General features: G+C 54.0%; 2 protein-coding genes across 5 annotated transcripts in view; one reads left to right on the top strand and one right to left on the bottom strand.

Moving 5' to 3' along the window:
* UHRF1 (ubiquitin like with PHD and ring finger domains 1) overlaps window positions 1–5,464 on the bottom strand; it is a 34,241-nt gene extending 28,777 nt beyond the window's left edge. Inside the window, exons 1-2 of one of the 2 annotated variants that reach the window (XM_045491622.1) lie at window positions 5,314–5,464; window positions 3,842–4,008 (exon numbers count right to left, since the gene is read on the bottom strand). In XM_045491622.1, the coding sequence (XP_045347578.1) occupies window positions 3,842–3,994 (153 nt within the window). In that variant the 5' untranslated portion in view covers window positions 3,995–4,008; window positions 5,314–5,464. Of the gene's footprint in view, window positions 1–3,841; window positions 4,009–5,313 lie in introns of those variants that run through there. The other variant, XM_045491621.1, reaches the window with a different exon arrangement.
* ARRDC5 (arrestin domain containing 5) lies at window positions 3,915–21,505 on the top strand. Of its 3 annotated transcripts, XM_045491623.1 has the most exons (4): window positions 3,915–4,005; window positions 7,535–8,246; window positions 10,153–10,358; window positions 20,937–21,505. In XM_045491623.1, exons 2-4 carry the CDS (start codon window positions 7,895–7,897, stop codon window positions 21,462–21,464), a joined length of 1,086 nt encoding a protein of 361 aa, XP_045347579.1. In that variant the 5' UTR covers window positions 3,915–4,005; window positions 7,535–7,894; the 3' UTR covers window positions 21,465–21,505. The 3 variants fall into 3 exon arrangements, with proteins under 3 accessions (XP_045347579.1, XP_045347581.1, XP_045347580.1); XM_045491625.1 differs by lacking the exon at window positions 7,535–8,246 and having other exon boundaries at window positions 4,002–4,353; XM_045491624.1 differs by lacking the exon at window positions 7,535–8,246 and having other exon boundaries at window positions 4,002–4,365.
* Window positions 21,506–21,698: the final 193 nt, after the last annotated feature.

Below are 21,698 nucleotides of genomic sequence, written 5' to 3'. Positions count from 1 at the left end.
AAATACACGCCCCAGGGCTTGACAAGATGTGGTTCTTCAGTCTGCTCGGAGCAGCCATTTCAGCGAGACGTGGGGGCGACAGACGCCAGAAGGGGCTTACCGTGGGCCTTGAGCCTCATACCAAGAGGGAGGGACCCACAGCTGGAGGAGGGAAGGGAGCACTGACAGGGCCTGTGGGTGAGCTGGGAGAGGGAGGAAGCAGGAAACTAACTGCTCTGCAGCCCTTCCCGGGGGCGCAGCCCTGGCCCCTCACCTGCCCTGCTTGGCCTCCAGGCTCTGCAGCAACCCGACATGCAGACAGGACACACGGACAGAGATGGGAGACAAGAAAACACGTGAAGCCGGAGCCCAGATGCGGCAGAGGGGACAGGGCTCCCCGGTTCAGCAAGGACAGCAGATGAGCACCTCAAGGCCACGCACGACCCCTCCTCATCACCAGTAGCTCCGTGGGGTCTTCAACAGGGTCCAAGGGACTCCTGAGACCACACAGTTTGCGCACCCCTCCCCGGGAAAACCTCTCTGCAACACGGCGTCCTAGGGGACCTGTTCTAGTACATTCCGCGGCAACGCTGTTCCTGACAGAAACCCTGGACCCCGAATGGAGGCGGGAAGGGGTGTAACTGGCAGGCTACAGCCAGTGTGACAGTCTAGCCTGCACCTGTTTTTGTAAATAAAGTTTTATTGGGCTCCTCCTGAGACACGCCCATTCATTTGCATACTATCTCCAAGGGCAGGGGTGAGCGGTCCTCACAGAGACAAATATTTACATAAGGGGTTTGCTGACCTGGCTTAGCGGGAATGCCCTCCAGCTGGGAGCTGGGGGGAGGTGGGGGGGACCCTGCCTCGAACAGCCTGAAGGGCAGGACTCTGCTGCCCGACTCTGACTCTGCCCTTCAGGAAATCGGGGACAGCGTTCAGGAAGAGCCAATTTGAGCTGGTGGGGCGCGAGGACACGAATAGGCCCTCGCAAGGCCGTTCTCAGGGCGCCATTCAGACTGATCCTTCAGACTGTCCTTAGCACAGCTTTTGAGGCCCGCGAGGCCGATTTAGCGGTTTTCCTAAATTATCTACTAAATCAGTACTTCCCAAGTGGCGGCAAATGCAGGGAACGAGCCGGCCCCCCCCCTGGCGTCAGCAAGGCCGAGGGGGAGAAACCCAGAGCCCACGGATTCATTGCACCTTTACCGCTAACCGGCCGGACCTGGCCGTGACCGCCCTGCTTTCTCACCAGGCCGCACGACAGCCACTTCCTTGGGCAGGGAACGTGGGGAGATTATGTGAAGAGCACAGCACCGCACCTGAGCTCAAGTCACCACGAAGGACAGCCATTGTCATTTTCATGGGCAGCCAAAAAAAAAAAAAAAAAAAAAGGGCGCCAGATGCCTCTCGCCCTTGCCCAGGCTGGGCCTGCCGCCCGAGTCCCTGCCCCCATTCCGCCTTCTTGCATTTCCGCCAATCAAGCGACATAACCGCCAACCTATTCAGCCTAAACAACCCGGCCACGAAACCCTCCCATATCCTGGAGAAAGACTCAGCTAGGTTCTGCTTTATCGGCTCAATCAACCTCACTGCAGCCCTTGGACTACTACATGTTTCTTTTGGGGGGGGGGGGGGGTGCGAGGAAGGATTACAAAGACTCTAGAACATTCTGTGAAAACAGCACTCTTGCCCCCACTGGAAACTGCGCGGCTTTCTATCACCTGTTAGCTTGGTCTGTTTGCAGACTTGACTCACTGAGGTGCTGCTATATAGGCCTTTGTCCCCGTCCTCCCCCCGCCCGGTCGCTGTCCACACCTCCCGGCAGCCAGGCCAGGGCCTCGCCCTGCATCCTTGGGGAAGTTGCATCACGCTCCAGGCTCGGCTTCCTTATCCAGAAGCCAGAAGTGACGACACATTCCCTCACAAAGCTGCCGAGTGGGGCCCGTCTCTCATCGCTGACATCCTGAAAATTAAAGGTACAACATACGTGTCTAACGCCCGCAGGTGTTCGTGTTAGCGTCCCGCTTTATAACTTACACAGGAGTTGTAAGGACTTCTGTGTGGAGCAGATATCACATTACGAATGAAGGGTGATGGGGGTTTGATTACGTGGGCGTAGACATTTGTCAAAACTGCAAAGGGTCCGTCTGCTTTTGGTGCGTCTATCTCACTGTATACAAATGCCACCTTAAAAAACACACACACACAACCACACACAAACTGATATTGAACTCTGATGACAGGCGTGCTCAACTATTTAGAGAGAGTGTGAACTAGCATCTGCAACTTAGTTTGAAACGAGTTCCCAAACATACAGTGGCTTGGTGGACAGAGAGGAGGGCAGAGCAAACGGCAATGACGCGAATATGGAGACGCAAATGCAGAGAAGCGTCCGTGGGAAGGCCCAGGGGTGGGTGCTTAGGTGTTCATGGCTCTTGTGACTTTTCTGCAGGCTTGAAATGTAACAACTGTAACATACGCCACCTGGGAGAAGCTCACAGCTATTCAAACTTGAGAGGACAGGATCCAGCCCACCTCTGAATTACGCTGTGACCTGTTTCGGAGGTTCTCAGAAACTCCGCTCCACGAAGAGACTGCGTGGCCAAAAGAAGTCAGCCTGGATGCCACAGAAACGAGCCGTTGTTGGAGGCGGAAGACAGCACCTCGGCAGAGGTTACTCACAGCCCTGCCTTTTTTCGAAGTCACAGGCGACCGAACAGTCAAAGCCCCCAGTTCGCGGGACCGGCTTCCCCTCCCCAGGCAGGGCGGGCTAACTCAGATTCTCAAGACATTGAAGTCATCCTGCCTGTCGCAGGAAGGAGGTGAAAGGTCTCCCAAGGGCACCACAAGCCCAAGAAATTAATCATCAGGTCTCATTTCGTGTTAAGCACGCTGGATCCTCCCAGCCCCCAAAAATCCTGGCGGGCCAGGCGCAGTGTTGATTTCTCAATCGAGACACCAGATGGCAGCAGTACCCACTTCAAATGCAACAACAAAGTCAGGCACGCGCACCCCAACTGAAGACTTTTAATCCGGTACAGTCGCTACACCGCTGTCCCTACCGCGCACCCAACTCTGGGATGGCCCCTGCAGATGGGACTGGCGCTTGGTGTCGTGCTATCTTATCCCACGCCCAGGGAAATCCCACTCGCAGGACGTGCCATCTCCCCCAGAGATAGCGACAAAAACGGAAACCCCCCTGCTGCCCCTGGAGAAAGCGTCCCAAGTGTGGGCAGCTGGGAAAGCAAGGGTGGCCATTTTAAACGCCACCAGGGGCCCAGGGAGAGAGCGAGAAGAAAGGAGACGGAAAAGCGGGGCCCGCAGACCCGTGGAAAGCACAACGTCCCGCTCGCTCTGCACAGCGGGCCCAGAGCGGCGGAAATTCCTGGCAAGCAAGCGCCATCTCCGGACTCTGAACGAGCGGATCCAAATTTCCAGAAAACAGATTCTGTGGGGTCAAACTCTAAATAGGTACAGGCCGTGGGCCAGCAGCGTGTGTTTCAAAGAAAAAACCTGCTCCCTTCCATCCCAGTGTCTGAGTAAGCGATTCGAGGCTCTTCCTCGAAATTCATCCGTCCTCCATTGGCCACCTCCAACTTCTTTCTCTAGAAATCATTGGGAGGGGAGCTTCAAAAAACCGGGCAGGCAGAGTTAAAAGCCCAAACGCTACGGACTGGAGTGCCAGCTTCCTGCCCGGTATGTCGATCTGCGAGTGGAGCCTTTGTTCCTAGCTCAGGCATTTGAGGTTTCTGTGGAGACGTGAAGCGGGACCGGACGAGGGGCGGGGAGAGTATATGTACTACGCCAGGACCAGGCAAGAACAAAGGTGCTGGGCGGGCGGCAGCCGGCGGGGCGGGTTTACCTGCTTGCCCCTGTAGAAAAGCCTCTGCAGGCCTGGCTCCACGTGGAACAGCCCCTGGATCTTCCTCCTCAGCTCCTCCACCTTGGTCAGCCTGGACAGCGAGTCCACAGTGTGGGCCACCTTGCCGTCCATGGTGCGAACCTGGATCCACATGGCGTCTGCTGGTGCTGAGGGGGAGAGAGCGGGACCCCTAGGTCAGTTCCGTTGCTGCTGCCACCACCAGACCGTGCCATTCTCAGGTCACCTTGGCCTTTGTCCACCCTGAGGACACTAGGAAACTCCGCGAACGCCCTCCCGGCGCGTGAGTCCCCGAACTAGCCACAGCTGACCAGGGCCCGGCAGAGGAAGTGAAGGAATTAATGCATTAATGACCAGCAAGGGCGGAGAGGCGAGGAGGGAGAGTAAATTAGGGGAAGGCAATCGGCATCTCGGACCACTCACTCCAACCCACTCCGCCTTTCACACAGGGAAGACAATCATGTCCAGAGCAGGAAGGAGGACACGGCCGAACGGTGAGGGGCCAGGTTCGTTTGTTTATTTCTTCGTTCGTTCATTCATTCATTCATTCATTCATTCTCTGAATTAATACTGACGCAAGGGGAAAACCCAAAAGTCCGGCGCGGGTTGGAACTTCAGAAGTCCCAGTAACTCAACTAAGTGTGACCCAAGGGGGACGATCCCCCCCACGCCCAAACCCCCGAGCCCCCGACCCCGGGCGCGCGCGCCCCCCCCCCCCCGCGCGCGTGCGCGCGGCGCGGCCGGCCCCGCGGTGGCCATGGCAACAGGCCGCCCCGTCCCGGCCACCCCCGCGCGCGCCGCGCGACTCACCTCGGCCCCACCGCGGCCCCGCGGGCAGTCTCGCGCTCCCGGCACTCCGACCCACGGACTCTGAGCCTCTCTTATTCTCCCGCCCGTCCGCTCGGGCCACGCCAACTAGCCCACGCCCACCCCCACCGCCGGGACCGGCCGAGGGGCCCCGCGCGCCAAATCCCGCCCCCCTTCACTTGAGCCGCCTCGCTCATTGGCTCCGCCGCGCCCGGCTGCCCCGCCCCGCTCGCTCCCCATTGGCCCAGGCGCGCCCGGGGAACTAAGGGCGCGCGAAATCGGGCTCGGGCGCGACAATTGAATCGCGGGGCGCCCCGCGCGCAGGCGCGGAGCCTGACATCCTCCCCTGCGGCTCACCAGGCCCTCCCCCACCCAGCGGGCGCGACCCCCGCGGGGCTCTGGGGACGTTCCCCTCGCCCCGGGCAGCGCCCGGGCTGCCAAGGACGACTCCCGAGGGCCGGCGGGGCGGGGGCAGAGCCCGAGACGGCGTGCACAGCAGCCACGCCGCGGGGCACGCGTGCGCCCGTGCTGGCCGCACGTCCCCGGGCCGCTCGGGAAAGTTTTCCAAAGTCTCCGCGCCCGGTGCACCGAGCCCTTCCCTCCACCCCCCGGCCCGGGCTGGCACCCCGATCCGTCCGGAGGCTCACCTCTCCGGCCGCCCCGATCCGCTCTCCTGCTTGCGCGCCTGGCCCGGCTGGGGATGGCGATGGAGACGCGTGTGTGGCCCCGGACCCCGCGCCGACCTGCCCGTAACCCGGAGCGCCCTGGACGGCCACCACTGCCCGCCGCGCTGCCAGCTGCTCTGATTTTTTTTCCCGCGAAAACTCGGCGTTTGGGAGTTGCGGGGCCGCGGGAGGCCGCGCCAGGGGCGGGCGCCTGCCTGGTGATTGGCCGCTGCAGTGGCGGGAAGCGAGAAAGGGGGTGGGGGGCGCCCCCTCCCCGATGCAGCCCCACTCCGCCCAGCCGGCCACGGCCCCGCCCAGCCCTGCGCGCTCTGCTGGGCGCGCCCAGTGTGCAACCCGGCCCGGTGGCGGGAGCTGGGCCCCCCTAACTACGTGCGTCCCTCAGGAGCCCTAGGGAGGGACCCCGGGTAAAGACCCCCTGACCTTTTAATTCCTTTCCCACAGCCCGTCTCCCCGGGCACGGGCACTCACTGACAGTAGGGCAAGGAAGGCCGGAATCAATGTTTAAACACCGCAGTGGGATGTTGGGGCCCCTCTGGAGACCGCCTGCACCCCGATGGCCAGCCTGACCGCCCCAAGCTCTATTTCCTGGCGTCAGGGCCTGCTGGAGCTCCCCACCCGCAGGGCTTGTTTGCTGGGTTTTCCCGCCTCGTTTTCCCGCCTTCTCCGGCTGTCCAGGCGGGCAGGGCTGCCCTGCCCCCTCCGCCCTGCTTGCTCTGCTCTGGCCAGTCTTGGCGGGCACACAGTGACCCATGCTGGGCACCTACAAAGCGCCTGGACACGGTGTTCAGAGCTGGGGGGCCCAACAATGGGCAAGGCCGACCCCCGTTGGTGGTCTCCAGACGGGTAAATTCTTGTCTGGAGAGACAGCAACAAATAAATAAATAAATAAATAAATAAATAAATAAATAAATAAAGCAAGCTAATCATTTCAGATTCTATTTGCAGCAAAGCCAGGACAGTGGCTGGAGAGGCATGTGGGAGTGGGCAGGGAGGACATTCCGGTTGAGGTGGAGAGGTGGCCTCTCTGAACAGATGACATTTGAGCTGCGATCTGAGATAGAAACCAAGGACAGATGGGTCGAGGAGGCACGGCCAAGCTCAGAGGCGGGAAAAGGCTTAGAAATGTGGGGGGGAGCATAGCCAAGAGGCCAGCGTAGCTGGGCAGAGAGGGGATGAGGTCAGAGAGGTGTCACCTGGGGCCTCAAGGGCCACCAGGAGGACTTTGGTCTTCGTGTCTTGAGCGGCATGGGAAGGCAGTGAGCAGAGTCCCTTCTGCTGTTATGTCCCCAGGTGGCAGACAGAATCATGTCCCCCACAAAGATATCCCTGGAGCCTGTGAATACGGTAGCTTCCATGCCAAAAGGAAGTTTGCAGATTAAATTACATTAAAGGTCTTTAGGTGAGGGAGATTATTCTAGATTGCGCAGGCTGGCCCCAAATCATCGCAAGGGTCCTAATAAGTGAAAGAGAGTGGCAGAAGGGCCAAGTCAGAGGAGAAGTGACCGGGGAAGGAGAGGTTGGAATGATGAGGTCAACAGGCAAGGAATAGGGCAAGAGTCTCCCCCAGAATCCCAGAACACCTTGATTTTAGCCGAGCATCTCCAAGAGCTTACAAACCGCTTAGGAGACAAGACGGCAATGTCTACAGAAGACACCGTGTAAAACAAAGCAAGACACAGCAAAGACCGTGAATGAGGCCTGCCGGAGTCTGCAGAATGGACATTTCCTGGCACCTCTCGTGCTCCAGCGGCCCTCCCACTTAGGCATCAGCCCACGCGCAGATCAGGCACCAAGAAAACCGTCAGGGGGGCACAAGGCCTCGGTCTCCTTTTTTGCAAAATCATATATTCTTGAAGGTCATTAAGTCGCTCGACAAACTTACTGACACCTCTCTTGTCTGAACCAGGCCTGGAGCCAAGCCGACGTGGGCGGGCACAAAGTTCCTCCCGCCCTGGAGGGACTTTCCCATTCGATGGGGGAGACACAGGTGTAAAGGGAAATGTCAGATGGGTGAGAGGGTGTTCGTGCAAAGTGGAGCACCCAACACTCTAAGCATCTTCGATCGGGGCACACCAGACTTCATACCCTGGCCATATCCATAATTTTTTTCCGACTGGGGTAAATAGCCATTAAAATGACAATGGAAGCGGGTGAGCCTAACCAGCGTATGAACCCTGAGAAGCGCGCGTACTGCACATGGGGGCCATCTGACAGAGCAGAAAATCCCTTGGGGCTCGTTCCTCGTTCCTCTCCATCTCTAAGCAGAGCTCATGATGCCTACCTTACCGGAGTGTTGTGCAAACTCTTCCCACCCAGGCCTCTGGCCTCCTGGCACGATGACAGGCGTTCCCAGTGTGGCAGGAATGTTAGGGTCTGTGGCTGTTTTTGCGTATTCATTTGTTATTTCCTAGGAAAAAGTGGTCAGGTTGTCATTTCCCCAACCAGTGAGGACTTTGGAATTCCCAAGCCGCCCCACCACCCCGAACAACAGCCTCGTCTCCCCTCCCGGCCACTGGAGGCCCCTTCCCAGAACCCTGGCTGGATGATGTCACAGACAGGTGACCTCACTGTGGCAAAGGAACCAGGGATCTCAGTGTCATGGGGGAGGGGCGAGGATGTTCCTCCACCACCCCAACCCCCCATGTCTGTGGTGAAGTCGATCGAATTAGTGTTGCCCAAGGATGTGGTCTACCTGGCCGGCTCCAGCATAGAAGGGCAGGTGGTTCTAATACTGAACAGCACCCTGGTGGACCCCATAGTGAAGGTGGAGCTCGTGGGAAGGGGTTACGTGGAGTGGAATGAAGAAATCGGGAAATCCCGTGATTATAGCAGGGATGTTATTTGCAACAACAAGGCTGACTATGTGCACAAGACGAAGACATTCCCAGTAGAGGGTAAGGACGAAGCCAGCAGCCAACTCTAGCTATGATAGGAAGCTGGGTCTGGAAGGTAAACACATGTGTTAGTTGATCAACAAACCCCCAGGGATACCAGACAGGGGCAGAGGCCTGGTTCCTCCCCAGGAGGGAGGCTATGTATAAACAATGACCATCAGATACTCACAACACGAAAATAACAAGACAGGAAGAGCTGAGCAGGACCCAGATATTCAAAATGAACTATCAAAGTCGTTCCCCTGGAAAATGCTATCCTTAGCCCCATGACCACTTTGGGAGGCCAGTAAAAAAAATCTTTCTTGTGATTTTACAGATAAATCTCCCTCTAGCAGTGAACTCCGAGGAGACAAAGATAAGGAGTCCTATGGTCACCGGGAAAGAGAGAGGGGCAGGGAAGACATTCTAGGGAAAGAATAACTCGGCCCCGACTCCACGAGGTTCAGATCCAAAGTCTGGACAGACACCAGGGAGGCTGAGCTGCCCTGGAGCTACATGTCCTTTCCAAAATGTGTTCACGGGGGTGTTCCCGGGTGTTCCACAACCCTTGGCCAATGCTCAGCTAGACAAAGTTTCATTCTGGAATTTTAAAAGTTTTAGATAGGGAGGTCACGGAGGTCCCTTCAAAGAGGTGACTGCTGAGCGATGGGAGGGACACCAGCTGTGCAGATTTCTGGGGGTTGGAATGGTAGGGGCGGGCGCCTGGATGGCTCGGTCAGTTAAGCGTCCGACTTCAGCTCAGGTCACGACCTTGCGGTTCGTGGGTTCGAGCCCCGCATCGGCCTCTGTGCTGACAGCTCAGAGCCTGGAGCCTGCTTTAGATTCTGTGTCTCCCTCTCTCTCTGCCCCTCCCCTGCTCACACTCTGTCTCTGTCTCAAAAAATAAACAAACTTTAAAAACATTTTTTTAATTAAAAAAAGGAAAAAGAGGGGCGCCTGGGTGGCGCAGTCGGTTAAGCGTCCGACTTCAGCCAGGTCACGATCTCGCGGTCCGCGAGTTCGAGCCCCGCGTCAGGCTCTGGGCTGACGGCTCAGAGCCTGGAGCCTGTTTCCGATTCTGTGTCTCCCTCTCTCTCTGCCCCTCCCCCGTTCATGCTCTGTCTCTCTCTGTCCCCAAAATAAATAAACGTTGAAAAAAAAAAAAAAAACCTAAGATAAAAAAAAGGAAAAAGAAGGTTCTGGGGCAGGAACGGCCCCATGCCAGTCCTTACTGGCCAGCAGCCGTGTTGCCTCTCCGTGTCTCAGTTAACCTATCTGGAAAATGGGAGCCAGAAAGTCTTGCCTCATAAGATTGTTTTGGGGACTTAGTGACCTAATGGTATACGAAGGGCTTAGACCTGCGTGGGGCACACAGGAAGGGCGTCATAAGTGTCACTTTTTGCAAGCAAACAGTCCCCACCCAGACCTCCCCCAGCGTCAGATACCAGCCTTTCTGATTGCCCAGCATTCCACCTCCAAAGCATGAGCCCAAGCCTTCAGTGGATTCACTCATTTATTTCACAAACATTTATCGAGCGCCTTCTAGGCACAGCGTTGTGCCCGGTACTGGGGATGCAGGTAGGCGCTCAAGACGTGTTTGTTGAACGAATGAATGCGTGTCTGAGGGGCGGGACCTCCAATTTTGCAGATCCAGAGTAGCGGTGAGCACATCCCCGTGGGTAGCTTGGGGTGACCACCCCAGCCACATCACCCGCCCGGGGCCATCCCCCTCCAGCCCGGCTGAGGCCTAGGCCTGACATCTGTAGACCATGCAGAGCCCTAAAAGCACAGAGCTCAGCCTAGCTCAGGGATGGGTGGGCCAGGCCCAGAACAAAGCCCTTGCCAAAATAATAAATAAAAAGTGGGGGGAGGAAAAAAAAAAAAGATTCTAGAACCTTCTGATGGCATTGGTGTGTTTTGCTTTCAGATAATTGGTTAAGTGCAGGCAGCCACACCTTTGACTTCCATTTCAACTTACCTCCCAGGCTTCCTTCTACCTTCGCCAGCAAAATTGGCCACGTCTCCTACTTCGTGCAAGCCTCCTGCATGGGTCGGGAGCACGTTCTAGCAAAGAAGAGAATGTACCTGTTGATTCAAGGGACTTCAGACTTCCATCAAGAAAACGCACTGCAGGTAGTGATAGGAGAGGAGCAGGGGTCGGACCTGTCCTCAAAGCTCACCGGAGGCAGGGGGAGGTGGGAAGGCAGGGGACAGAGGTGGCCCCCACCAGGAAGAGGGAAAAGGCACGGATGGTTCCCCAGGCCAAGTTCACAAAAGGCGAATCAGAAACCAGGGCAGGCGCAAGGCCGGGGCTCTCAACCGGGACAATTCTGCCTCCCCAGCGGGCACTGGGTGGTGTCCAGGGACATTTGTGGCTGTCACAGCTGGGGGGAGGGGAGCTACTGGCATCGAGTAGGTAGGGCCAGGGCAGCTGTTCAATACCCCCCAGTGCCCTGGACGCCCCCTACAGAGAATGAGCCGTCCCCAATGCCCTTGACCCTGCAACAAGTCAAGACTAAGCAGAGACCTCCCTGTGACCCACGGGTGAAAGAGCTGCCTGGATGCTCGGTGACTCTCCAGGGTCTTTGAGCCCTCAGACAGCAGAGATGGTGTCCCCACAAAAAGAGGCATGAGGGGCGCCTGGGTGGCGCAGTCGGTTAAGCGTCCGACTTCAGCCAGGTCACGATCTCGCGGTCCGTGAGTTCGAGCCCCGCGTCGGGCTCTGGGCTGATGGCTCGGAGCCTGGAGCCTGTTTCCGATTCTGTGTCTCCCTCTCTCTCTGCCCCTCCCCCGTTCATGCTCTGTCTCTCTCTGTCCCAAAAATAAATAAACGTTGAAAAAAAAAATTTAAAAAAAAAAAAAAAAAGAGGCATGAAAGGGGGTGGCCTCTGGCCCTGGAAAAGGAAAGGCCATGTGATGTTGGTCAGGCTAAGCAAAGGAGGTTTTCTAGATGGTTCCTGGAGGGCCAGGTGCAGAGAAGTCAAGGTAGAAGTCAAGGTGGGTGGAGTGACGTTGGGCCAAGTAACTTCCCTGGGGACTCTCATCAGATCATGGTGGCTCAGATGGCTGGCGTTTTAGTTTTCGAGATCCAGGTAGGAATCCCAGAGCCCGCCCCCCCCCCACCTCCATTTCATGTTTCATGTAAATCCCGAACTTCCCACGGTGCCCGGCGCAGGTTGGAGGATGTGCCCCAGAATCTTGTCCCAGCTGCCATCTCCAGTATTATTATGCGCGTGACAAGAATCACCTGTAGCCCAGCCAACCTCTTGCGATGGTCCTGGAGGGTCTCAGGAAGGGTAGATGCTTGGAGGGGTGGACCAGCCCGGGGATGATCAGGCCTGAGCTCAAGGGCGCTTGACCATCTGCCCCCTGTGTCACCCTGAGCGAACTATGGCCCTCCTCTGGCCTTCCCTTTGGAAATGTTGGTGCTGGGTCGGACCCAGCCTGTGATTCCGTTGACAGATATGCTATTAGCTGGGTGGCCTTGGGCAGTTAACACCTTTCAGGGGGCCCCCGGCAGGGTTGGGGGGGGGAATCGGTTGAGCAGCTGACTCTTGATTTCAGCGCAGGTCACGATCTCGCATGTTTGTGAGTTCAGGCTCCGCCTTGGGCTCTGCACTGACAGAGCAGAGCCTGCTTAGGATTCTCTCTCTCTCTCTCTCTCTCTCTCTCCACCCCTCCCCCACTCGCTCTCTGTCTGTCCCTCTCTCTCTCTCAAAAATAAATATTAAAAAACAAAACAGAACAAAACAAAACACCCCGGCTCCCGGAGCCTTGACTTGACTGTCCTGATCTGCGCAATGAGAAGAAGAAAACTACTTCCCTTGATGGGTGCCTGTGAAGACTGCAGAGTGTTCAGCACAAAGTCTGCACACCCAGGAGGTGCCCAGTAAGTGGGAAGATCTAAAACCAAGATCATAGCAGCAAAGGGAGTTATCACACATGCGTTTTGAGGATATGAAAATACTGGGTTTTTCTGACTACTCAGTACTGTCTTAACCAGACTGGTCAAGGGAGGCCTTTTTGAGGAGGTGACATTTTAGCAGAGAATTGAAAGAGAAGAGGGGGAAAGCCATATGGACATCTGGGGTAGAGGGTTCCGGGCAGAGGGAGCAGTCCGTGCAAAGGCCCTGGGGCACAAGGCCCACCTCTGATGGAGGTGGGAGCCCTGGTGGGCAGAGGGTCGTCATTTCATTCCCTTCAGCTGCTTTGGGGAGGATAGACAAGAGGCGGCAGGGTGAGGGCAGGAGCTGGGGCACCAGGGCAGAGGTTACCGCTCTGGTGCAGTGAGCAGTGATGGGGCTCAACCAGGTACAGGCACGTTCTTGACCCCAGTCTGCCCTCAGAGCAGCCAGAGGCAGTCAGGTGATGACCTTCCTCTGCCCACGGCCCTCCCCGTCTCCCATCTCATTCAGGGTAAAGGCCAAAGTCCCCGCTGCCCACAAGGCCCTGAGCGACCTGCCCCATCCCCACCCTGCCCTCCCCTCTGCCCTCCCTCCCCTTTGCTCCCTCTGCTCCAGCCAAACGGGCCTCCTCAATGTTCGGCCCACACTCCAGGCCTGGGCCTGCCCCAGGGCCTTTGCACGGGCTGTGCCTTCCGCCTGGAACACTATGATATGATCTTCCTCTCCTTCCTCCTCCTCCTTCAGATCTCTGCTCCGAGGCCACGTAGTCACTGAATAAACTGTCGCAACCCCAACAGAGGGCACTTTGGCTGCATCTATCCAAATGAAAGTGAACACGCACTTTGTCCCAGCCACTGCCCTTCTAGAAATGTCTCCTACTGATGTTCTTTCACGCGTGACGTGACCTCCTACAGCAATGTTTTGGTGGCAAAAAAAAAAAAAAAAAAAATTGGAATCAGCCTAAATGCTCATTGCTAGGAGAATGAAACCGGCAGGGTGCTGTCCAAGGTATACTCTACGGAAAAGTTAAAGAGAAACAAAGACCGGACAAGGACGTGTCAGTCCCGGGGTGTCGTGAGCGCTGGGAAGCTCAGAACCCCGAGCCCCGCGGCAGCCCGGTGGTGAGAGCGTGAAATATACTTCCTTGCAGGTGTAGCAAACGACTCTCCGGAAGGAGGCCAGAGAAACTGACAAAACAGCCACTGCCCCCCTGGGAGGGGAGCTGGGGAGGGGGGGAGGAGCAGACATTTTCCCCTTCCACTTAAAACAAAACAAAACAAAACAGCTTTATTGAGATATACTTCACATACTTTATAATCGCCCTCCTCCGGTGCGCAAATTCAATGACTTTTGGTGTGTTCACAAAGTTGTGCAGCCGGCGCCTCTGTCGATTGTAGCACGTTCTATTCACCCCAGAGTGAAATCCTACATCCCTTAGCTGTCACCCCTCAAACTCCCCACATCCCCTCCCCCAGCCCCTGGCAACCACTAATCCATCCGCTTCCTCCCTCCCTGGGTTTGCCAGTGCTGGACATTCCATGAAAATGGAATCGTAGGGTAGGGAGCCTTTGTGTGTCAGCTATCTCCCACCCGCTCGCCTTTGTGCCAGCTCCGGTGATGTATCCTTTTTTATGGCTGAATAATATTCCAGGGCAGGGATGGGACCCGATATTGTGTATCCATTCCTGCACTGATGGATACTTGGGTTGTCTCCTCCACCTCTCGGCTGCATAGAGTCAAGGTACTGCACAGGTCGTACAAAGTTTTGCATGTTTCTCTTGGCCTGATACCTCGAGGGGCATTGCTGGGTCAGATGACGAGTCTGTTTAACATTTGAGGAACCGCCGGCCTGTTTTTCCACAGTGGCTGCCCTGTTTTCCCGTTCCCTTTAGCCAGGCTCGAGGGCTCTGATCTCTTCACCTCCTCTCCGCTCTTTGTACCTTTAAGAGTCTTGAAAGATGGGACCCCGTTGCCTCTTCCAGGAGTCAGTACCGTTTGGAAAAGGCACTTGTCCCAGAGACATTTCCTAACCACTGACTCTAAGCGAGCCCCCACCCCACCTCTCCTTCACTCCTGCCCCCCACCCCCCGCCATTTTGCATCCCACCACAGCCTCATCAGAAATGACCTGGTTCATTTTCAATGTGCCAGTTATGTGTTCGTTCCCCCCCCCCCCCCCCACCACCAGAGCAGGGACTGGGCTGGTCTTACTTCTTTTTTAGGTTTTTTAAGTTTTTTTTTTTTTTTTTTTTTTAAGTCATCTCTACACCCAACCTGGGGCTCAGACCCACAATCCCAAGATCAAGAGGCACACGCTCCTCTGACTGAGCCACCCAGGCGCCCTGGGACTAGGCTTGTCTTAACTGCTATGGGTTTTCCTTGAACTTGGCACTAAATCGATGCAAACAAATACTGGTTGGATGAATCCCCCCACCCCCCACCCCCAGAGGCTCACCTATGCCAAAGGAATGCGGGGCTCTAAGACACTCCCAGATCCGGGAAATCCAATGTGGGGTTTGTACCCTCAACATTATTGGGTATCAGAGGGCTTTGGCCACCCTGCCTGACCTAGCGTGGGAGGCCACTGGGCCAGGGCTGGTATTTCTTGGCCCCTCTCTCAGCCACAGGCCAGAGGTACAGGCTTGGCCTTGAGTTAGGGCAGCCACTTCCTTAACACCTGCAGGGTTCTAACGCATGCGAGGAATTTTCGAATGAATGACGAGGGATTTAGAATAAAACTGCCTGCAATTAGCCTCCTGGAGGAGAGGGAGGCGGAGAGGGAGGAGGAGGCGGGGGGTCAGAGGCTGAGGGTAGAGGTGAGGTCACCTGGGGTCAGGGGTCAGCCCTAGGTCTCCAAGGGAAAGCAATCCTAGTGTTTCCAAACCTCAGACCACGCCCATTCATGGGTCGGAAAATCGATTTAATGGGACGCCAGTTCATTTGTATAAAATGCAAGAATACATAAGGCCAAAATGGAAAGTATTAGAAAAAAGTCAATTTGGGGGGTTGCAAACATTGTGTGTGTGTGTGTGTGTGTGTGTGTGTGTGTGTGTGTTTTAAATAGAAGAAGAAAACAGAACAGAGAATAAAATGAGTAGAATAGGAAAGGAAGAAAATATGGTTGGTGGGTGGCAATTAATTTTTTTTTTTATGTTTATTTATTTCTGAGGCGGAGAGAGACAGAGCACGAGTTGGGGAGGGGCAGAGACAGAGGGAGACACAGAATCCGAAGCTGGCAGCCCAGAGCCCGACGCGGGGCTCGAACTCACAAACCGTGAGATCATGACCTGAGCCGAAGTCGGTCGCTCAACCGACTGAGCCACCCAGGCGCCCCCAATTAATTTTTTTTTTTTTTAATGAAAGAATAAGGGCGTCTCGGTGGCTCAGTGGGTTAAGCGTCTGACTCTTGATTTCGGCTCAGGTCATGATCTCACAGTTCGTGAGTTTGAGCCCCACGTCACGCTCTTCATTGACAGCGCGGAGCCTGCTTGGGATTGTTTCTCTCTCTGCCCCTCCCCTGCCTGCTCGCTCTCTCTCTCAAAAAATTAAAAAAAAAAACAACCCTCAAATATATACTAAAACATGAAAGAATAGAATAAAATAGGTCAGAAAATATAAACGTGGTGGGTTTTGCAACAAGCTTTGTTTTTACAACATCAATGTGTTGGACAGAATATAATAGCTTTGAATAGACTCCAGAATTTACCAGAAAAAAATTAATCTGGTGGGTTACGACCAGCTAATGTTTTATAAATTTTGTTTTTATATGAAACAAAATAATAGAATAAAGTAAGTCCACTAAGCATAACGGGAAAATGAATTCAGAAGGTTGCAATGAATATAATTTTTCAATTTTTTAACATTTTCATTTATTTATTTTTTTTTAATTTTTTTTTCAACGTTTATTTATTTTTGGGACAGAGAGAGACAGAGCATGAACGGGGGAGGGGCAGAGAGAGAGGGAGACACAGAATCGGAAGCAGGCTCCAGGCTCTGAGCCATCAGCCCAGAGCCAGATGCGGGGCTCGAACTCACGGACCGCGAGATCATGACCTGGCTGAAGTCGGACGCTTAACCGACTGCGCCACCCAGGCGCCCCAACATTTTCATTTATTTTTGAGAGACAGAGACAGAGGGTGAGCTGGGGTGGGGCCGAGAGAGAGGGAGGCACAGAATCCGAAGCAGGCTCCAGGCTCTGAGCTGTCGGCACAGAGCCCGACGTGGGGCTCAAACTCATGAACCGAGAGATCACGACCTGAGCCGAAGTCGGACGCTCAACCGACTGAGCCACCCAGGCGCCCCTGTGACGAACATTTTTAAACGAATACAGTAAGTAGAATACAGTAAAACAGAAAGTACCAGCAGGCATGTGTCATGGATAAGTATTAGTCCACGACACGATTTCTCTTTCACAGACCTAGACGTAGATGCAAACACAGGTTGTATTCTCTGTCACGATATTAAAATCTATGTGTTTGTGACACGCTCTTCCAAAGGAGCCAGCCAGGCGCCCCTGAAATCTACGATTTAACCATGAGTTACGGTTTAAAAAACAAGAAGAAGAAAGTATATGTGACAGATACTGTACGTGGCCCACAAAGCCTAAAATATTTGTTACCAGTTTCTTTATGGAAAACGTGTGCCAGCTTGTGGCGGAGAGCAACTCTCCTGTGTAAGTCCAGGAAGAAAGGTCGTCCGGATGTCTGGATGTTCCTTCTAGCCCTTTTCTGACATCTAACACATAGAAACTATGTAAACATCCATCTCGTAGAGGGGGGCTGCCTGAAGAAATAAACTATAAACTATTTTGCGACACGCTCAGTGGCCATGGTGAAAACACACCAGAACAACAGGTGTGTTGATACAAATGCATCTCAAGCCCCGAATGCTGAGCTAGAAAAGCCAGTTGCTGGAGAACGTGGACAGCTTGATTTATTTAAAGCATTAAAATATGTAAAACAGGATTGTGTACTTCTCCCCCAAGCAGATGCATTTCTACGTAATATGAAAGTTGACATGAGGGGCACCTGGGTGGCTCGGTTGGTTGAGCATCTGACTCTTGATATCAGCTCAGGTCTTGATTTCAGGGTCGTGAGTTCAAGCCCCGTGCTGGGTATGAAGCCTGCCTAAAAAAAAATAGAAGAGAAGAGAAGAGAAGAGAATAGAAGAGAAGAGAAGAGAAGAAAAAAGGGAAAAGAAAAGTAAACTTCATGCGAGAATGACAGATGCCAGTCCGGAAAAGAAGGGGAGGGGAAAATGGGGCAAAGCACCCAGAAGTCACCCAATTTCAGTCAAATCAGTAACGTTTCCTTTCTTCCACTGGTTAGAAGACACATTTGTGCTTGTTACATTATTCTTTCTAAAAAAAATATTTTTTAAGTTTATTTATTTATTTTTGAGACAGAGAGAGAGAGAGAGAGAGAGAGAGAACGCAGGGGAGAGGGAGGGAGAGAATCCCAAGCAGGCTGTGTGCGCTCAGCGCAGAGCCCAGTGCGGGCCTTGAACTCATGAACCGTGAAATCATGACCTGGGCTGAAACCAAGAGCTGGACACTTCACCGGTTGAACTGCCCAGGCACCCCGCTATGTGATTCTTTACACGCTTTTTTCTGAGACAATAATCTGGCGTAGGTCCCTCCGTGTATGTCGTAGGAGAACAAATGTGTAGGTACAACAAACTGAAATTTCCGTGACATTCCGTGAAATTCGGGATATTGCCCTTTGCAGGTGGGGTTGCCGCCTGGGCAAGTGTGAGGCACTTTGGGGAAAAAACTAGCAAATTCCTTCTTCTTCTTGCATGGGGGTTACAAGCGAGTTGACTTGATATTAATTCACAGTTGCATATTTGCTCTGTGGGGTATTCTGTGTCTGAGTTTATTTTTTTTTATTTTTTTATTTTTATTTTTTTTTTCAACGTTTATTTATTTTTGGGACAGAGAGAGACAGAGCATGAACGGGGGAGGGGCAGAGAGAGAGAGGGAGACACAGAATCGGAAGCAGGCTCCAGGCTCCGAGCCATCAGCCCAGAGCCTGACGCGGGGCTCGAACTCACGGACCGCGAGATCGTGACCTGGCTGAAGTCGGACGCTTAACCGACTGCGCCACCCAGGCGCCCCTGAGTTTTTTTTTTTTTTTTTTAATCTGCAGATATGGGGCGCCTGGGTAGCCCGACTTCAGCACTTTCTCTCTCTGCCCTTCCCCCATTCACACCGTCTCTCTCTCTCTCTCAAAAATGAATAAATGTTTTAAAAACTTAAGATAAATAAATAAATAAATATCCGCTGATATGATAAACCCCCCATTTCAGGATGAAGAGGGCCAGGGGTGGGAGGACGGCATTGGGGAGGGGCCCATGGGGGCCTCGACTAGAGCTTGGTTTTATTTATTTATTGGTTATTTTATTTATTGGAGTGTATTTGTTTACCTTGAGAGAGACACTGTCAGTGTGGAGCCCGATGCGGGGCCCGAACTCAGGAACCATGAGATCAGGACCCGAGCCAAAATCAAGAGTCGGACACTTAACCGACGGAGCCACCCAGGCACCCCTATTTTTTTGGTTTTAAATTGTGGTAAAATATACATAAAATTTACCACTTAACCATTGGTATCAAATACATTCACATAGCTGTGCGACACTGATATATTTTTAAATTTTTTATTATTTCTTTAAGTTTGTTAATTTAGGGGCGCCTGGGGGGCTCAGTCGGTTAAGCGTCCGACTTCGGCTCAGGTCATGATCTCGCGGTCCGTGAGTTCGAGCCCCGCGTCAGGCTCTGTGCCGACGGCTCAGAGCCTGGAGCCTGTTTCAGATTCTGTGTCTCCCTCTCTCTGACCCTCCCCCGTTCATGCTCTGTCTCTCCCTGTCTCAAACATAAATAAACGTTAAAAAAAAATTTTTTTTTAAGTTTGTTAATTTATTTTGAGAGAGAAAGAGTGTGTACTCAAGCAGGAGAGAGAGAGAGAGTTCCAAGCAGGCCCCACACTCAGCACGGAGCCCAACACAGGGCTCGAACCCACAAACCGTGAAATCGTGACCTGAGCCGAAATCAAGGGTCAGGTGCTCAACCAACTGAGCCACCCAAGCGTCCCCTGATACTTTATTCCTTAAATGAGCAGCGATCTGGAACAAATCAGGAGAATTTGTAAACGCTGATGAAGCAGGTTGTGGGAACGCGGCAGCGGGGTGCTAGGCTCTGGGGGCGGGGGCAGCCCTGATGTGTAATGTTTACCAACTTCCCTGGTGAAAATACTCCCATCAGAGCCAGCTTCAAGCGACCAACTCGATGTCACTAATGGGGATTCGGAGGGACGTTTGCAAGTATTTTTGGCACGATTTTTTCCCTCTCTCTCTTTTTGGTATGCTGAAAGGGAACACACACACACACACACACACACACACACACACTTGTAAAAGTATCAAGTTCCTCTGCAAGAAGATACCGGAAGCCAGCAAACGTGGAGAGCGATGATTCTAAGCCCACCCCACATCACGTTGAATCCTTTAGAATATTGTTCACAAATAAAAAGTAAAACGTCACCCAAGCCACTCAGTAAATATAATATGTGACTTTATCTGCAACCCAGCAGCTAAGTTGATAGAATGGCTGCCTTTTGAGGCATTTATTGAAACACGTTACATAATTTCAACTCTACAGTTTTCTTAAATTTTTTTTTTCAATGTTTATTTATTTTTGGGACAGAGAGAGACAGAGCATGAACGGGGGAGGGGCAGAGAGAGAGAGACACAGAATCGGAAACAGGCTCCAGGCTCTGAGCCATCAGCCCAGAGCCCGACGCGGGGCTCGAACTCACGGACCGCGAGATCGTGACCTGGCTGAAGTCGGACGCTTAACCGACTGCGCCACCCAGGCGCCCCTCAACTCTACAGTTTTCTTTTCGTAATTCAGAGCCCGGAATATTTTCTCCTAAAGTCTGAACTACTTGGGCAAACCCTAGGTCTCTGGCAAGACATCTCCTGTCTTCTAGAAATCCAATGACCAGGGGCGACTGGGTGGCTCAGGTGGTTGAGCACCTGCCTCAGCTCAGGTCATGATCTCATGGTTTGTGACTTCGAGCCCCACATTGGGCTCTCTGCGGTCAGCATGGAGACTGCTTGGGATCCTCTGTCCCCCTCTCTGTCTGCCCCTCCCCTGCTCACATGGGCGTGCTCTCTCTCTCTCTCTCTCTCTCTCTCTCTCAAAAATAAATAAACATTAAAAGAAGAAACAAAGTGGGGCTCCTGGGTGGCTCAGTCGGTTAAGTGTCCGACTTCAGCTCAGGTCATGCTCTCACAGTTCACGGGTTCGAGCCCCGCGTCAGGCTCTGTGCTGACAGCTCGGAACCTGGAGTCTGCTTCGGGTTCTGTGCCTCCCTCTCTCTCTGCTCCTCCCCTGCTCACGCTCTGTCTTCTCTCCCTCTCAAAAATAAATAAACATTAAAAAAGAAAGAAGGAAGGAAGGAAGAAAGAATCCAAGGTCCAGAGAAGTCAAGCCACTTATTCAGGGTCACACAGCAAGTAAGCAATGGAGGTGGGGGTAAACCAGGGTCTTGTGGATTTCAAAGGCTTCTTTTGCAGAGGAGGAAACTGATAGTCAGAAAGGCAAAGGGAATTGAGTAAAGGAAGCTGGGAGGCGATGCCAGGCTTTTGGCTGCTAAATCCCCAAGGCTCCAGATCCTACCTCGGGGCCTCCTACTTAGGAGAGTCCCAGCGGTTCCAGGCTTGCAGGAGCTATGGTGGAGGAACGTTAGGCAGGCGAGCGGATCCCGTGGCCGTGACCCCTCACGGTTGCCCATCCTCCCCGATTGCAGAACCCTCTGTTGGTGGAGGCTGAGAAGAAAGTCTCGTACAATTGCTGCATCCAGGGGACCATCCGCCTTCAGATCCAGATGGAAAAGAACATCTTCGCACCGGGGGAGGGAATTGTCTTCACCACGGAGATCAGCAACCACACCGGCAAGCGCATCAAGACGGTGGTCTTCGCCCTCTACGCCCACGTGCGGTACGAGGGCTTCACCCCCAAGGCGGAGCGGCGGTCGCGGGAGGACAGCAGCGAGCTGCTCCGGCAGGAGGCCAACACCCAGATCGCGCCCTTCGACACCACCAAGATCGTCAGCACCCTCAACCTCCCGCAGGTGCTGTCCGTGAGCAGCGGCACCCGGGACGGCGAGATCATGAGCACCTGCTATGAGCTGGTCAGCACGGTCCATCTGCCGTGGTCCCTGACCTGTGTGAAGGCCAAGGTTCCCATCATCGTCACCCGTGCGCCCGTGGATACCGCCGGCTGCCAGCCGCTGGAGGGGGCAGCGTTACCCGCGAGCCAGGAGTGCCAGAATTAAGCGCCCAAACTTCTAAATATTAAAAGTTTTATTGGACGGTATGAGCAGCCCTTTCTTTGTCTCGTAAGACAGGCTTCAGATGAGTCACAGTGGATGGGGCGGGACATGCCTGAACCTCCTTCGCACACCGCAGCCACTTAGGTATCGCTTTCTCCCGATGGCCAGGAGAAGACCAGGGGAAGGGACAAGACCTGGCAGTCGTCCCCGCCCCGGTTGGCGCTCCAGACCCATTTC

Source organism: Leopardus geoffroyi, chromosome A2 (genome assembly GCF_018350155.1).
Source record: "Leopardus geoffroyi isolate Oge1 chromosome A2, O.geoffroyi_Oge1_pat1.0, whole genome shotgun sequence".
In the NCBI taxonomy this organism is placed as follows: domain Eukaryota; kingdom Metazoa; phylum Chordata; class Mammalia; order Carnivora; family Felidae; genus Leopardus; species Leopardus geoffroyi.
The sequence above is the reverse complement of the archived record's forward strand: the minus strand, read 5'-3'. Positions and strand labels throughout refer to the sequence as shown.

Excerpts from the sequence above, each read along its gene's own strand:
- ARRDC5 (XM_045491623.1), top strand. The coding sequence starts at position 7,895 with ATGATGTCACAGACAGGTGACCTCACTGTGGCAAAGGAACCAGGGATC. Across the intron at positions 8,247-10,152 it reads GAAGACATTCCCAGTAGAGG|ATAATTGGTTAAGTGCAGGC; the intron begins GTAAGGACGAAG and ends TTTTGCTTTCAG. Across the intron at positions 10,359-20,936 it reads ATCAAGAAAACGCACTGCAG|AACCCTCTGTTGGTGGAGGC; the intron begins GTAGTGATAGGA and ends CCCCGATTGCAG.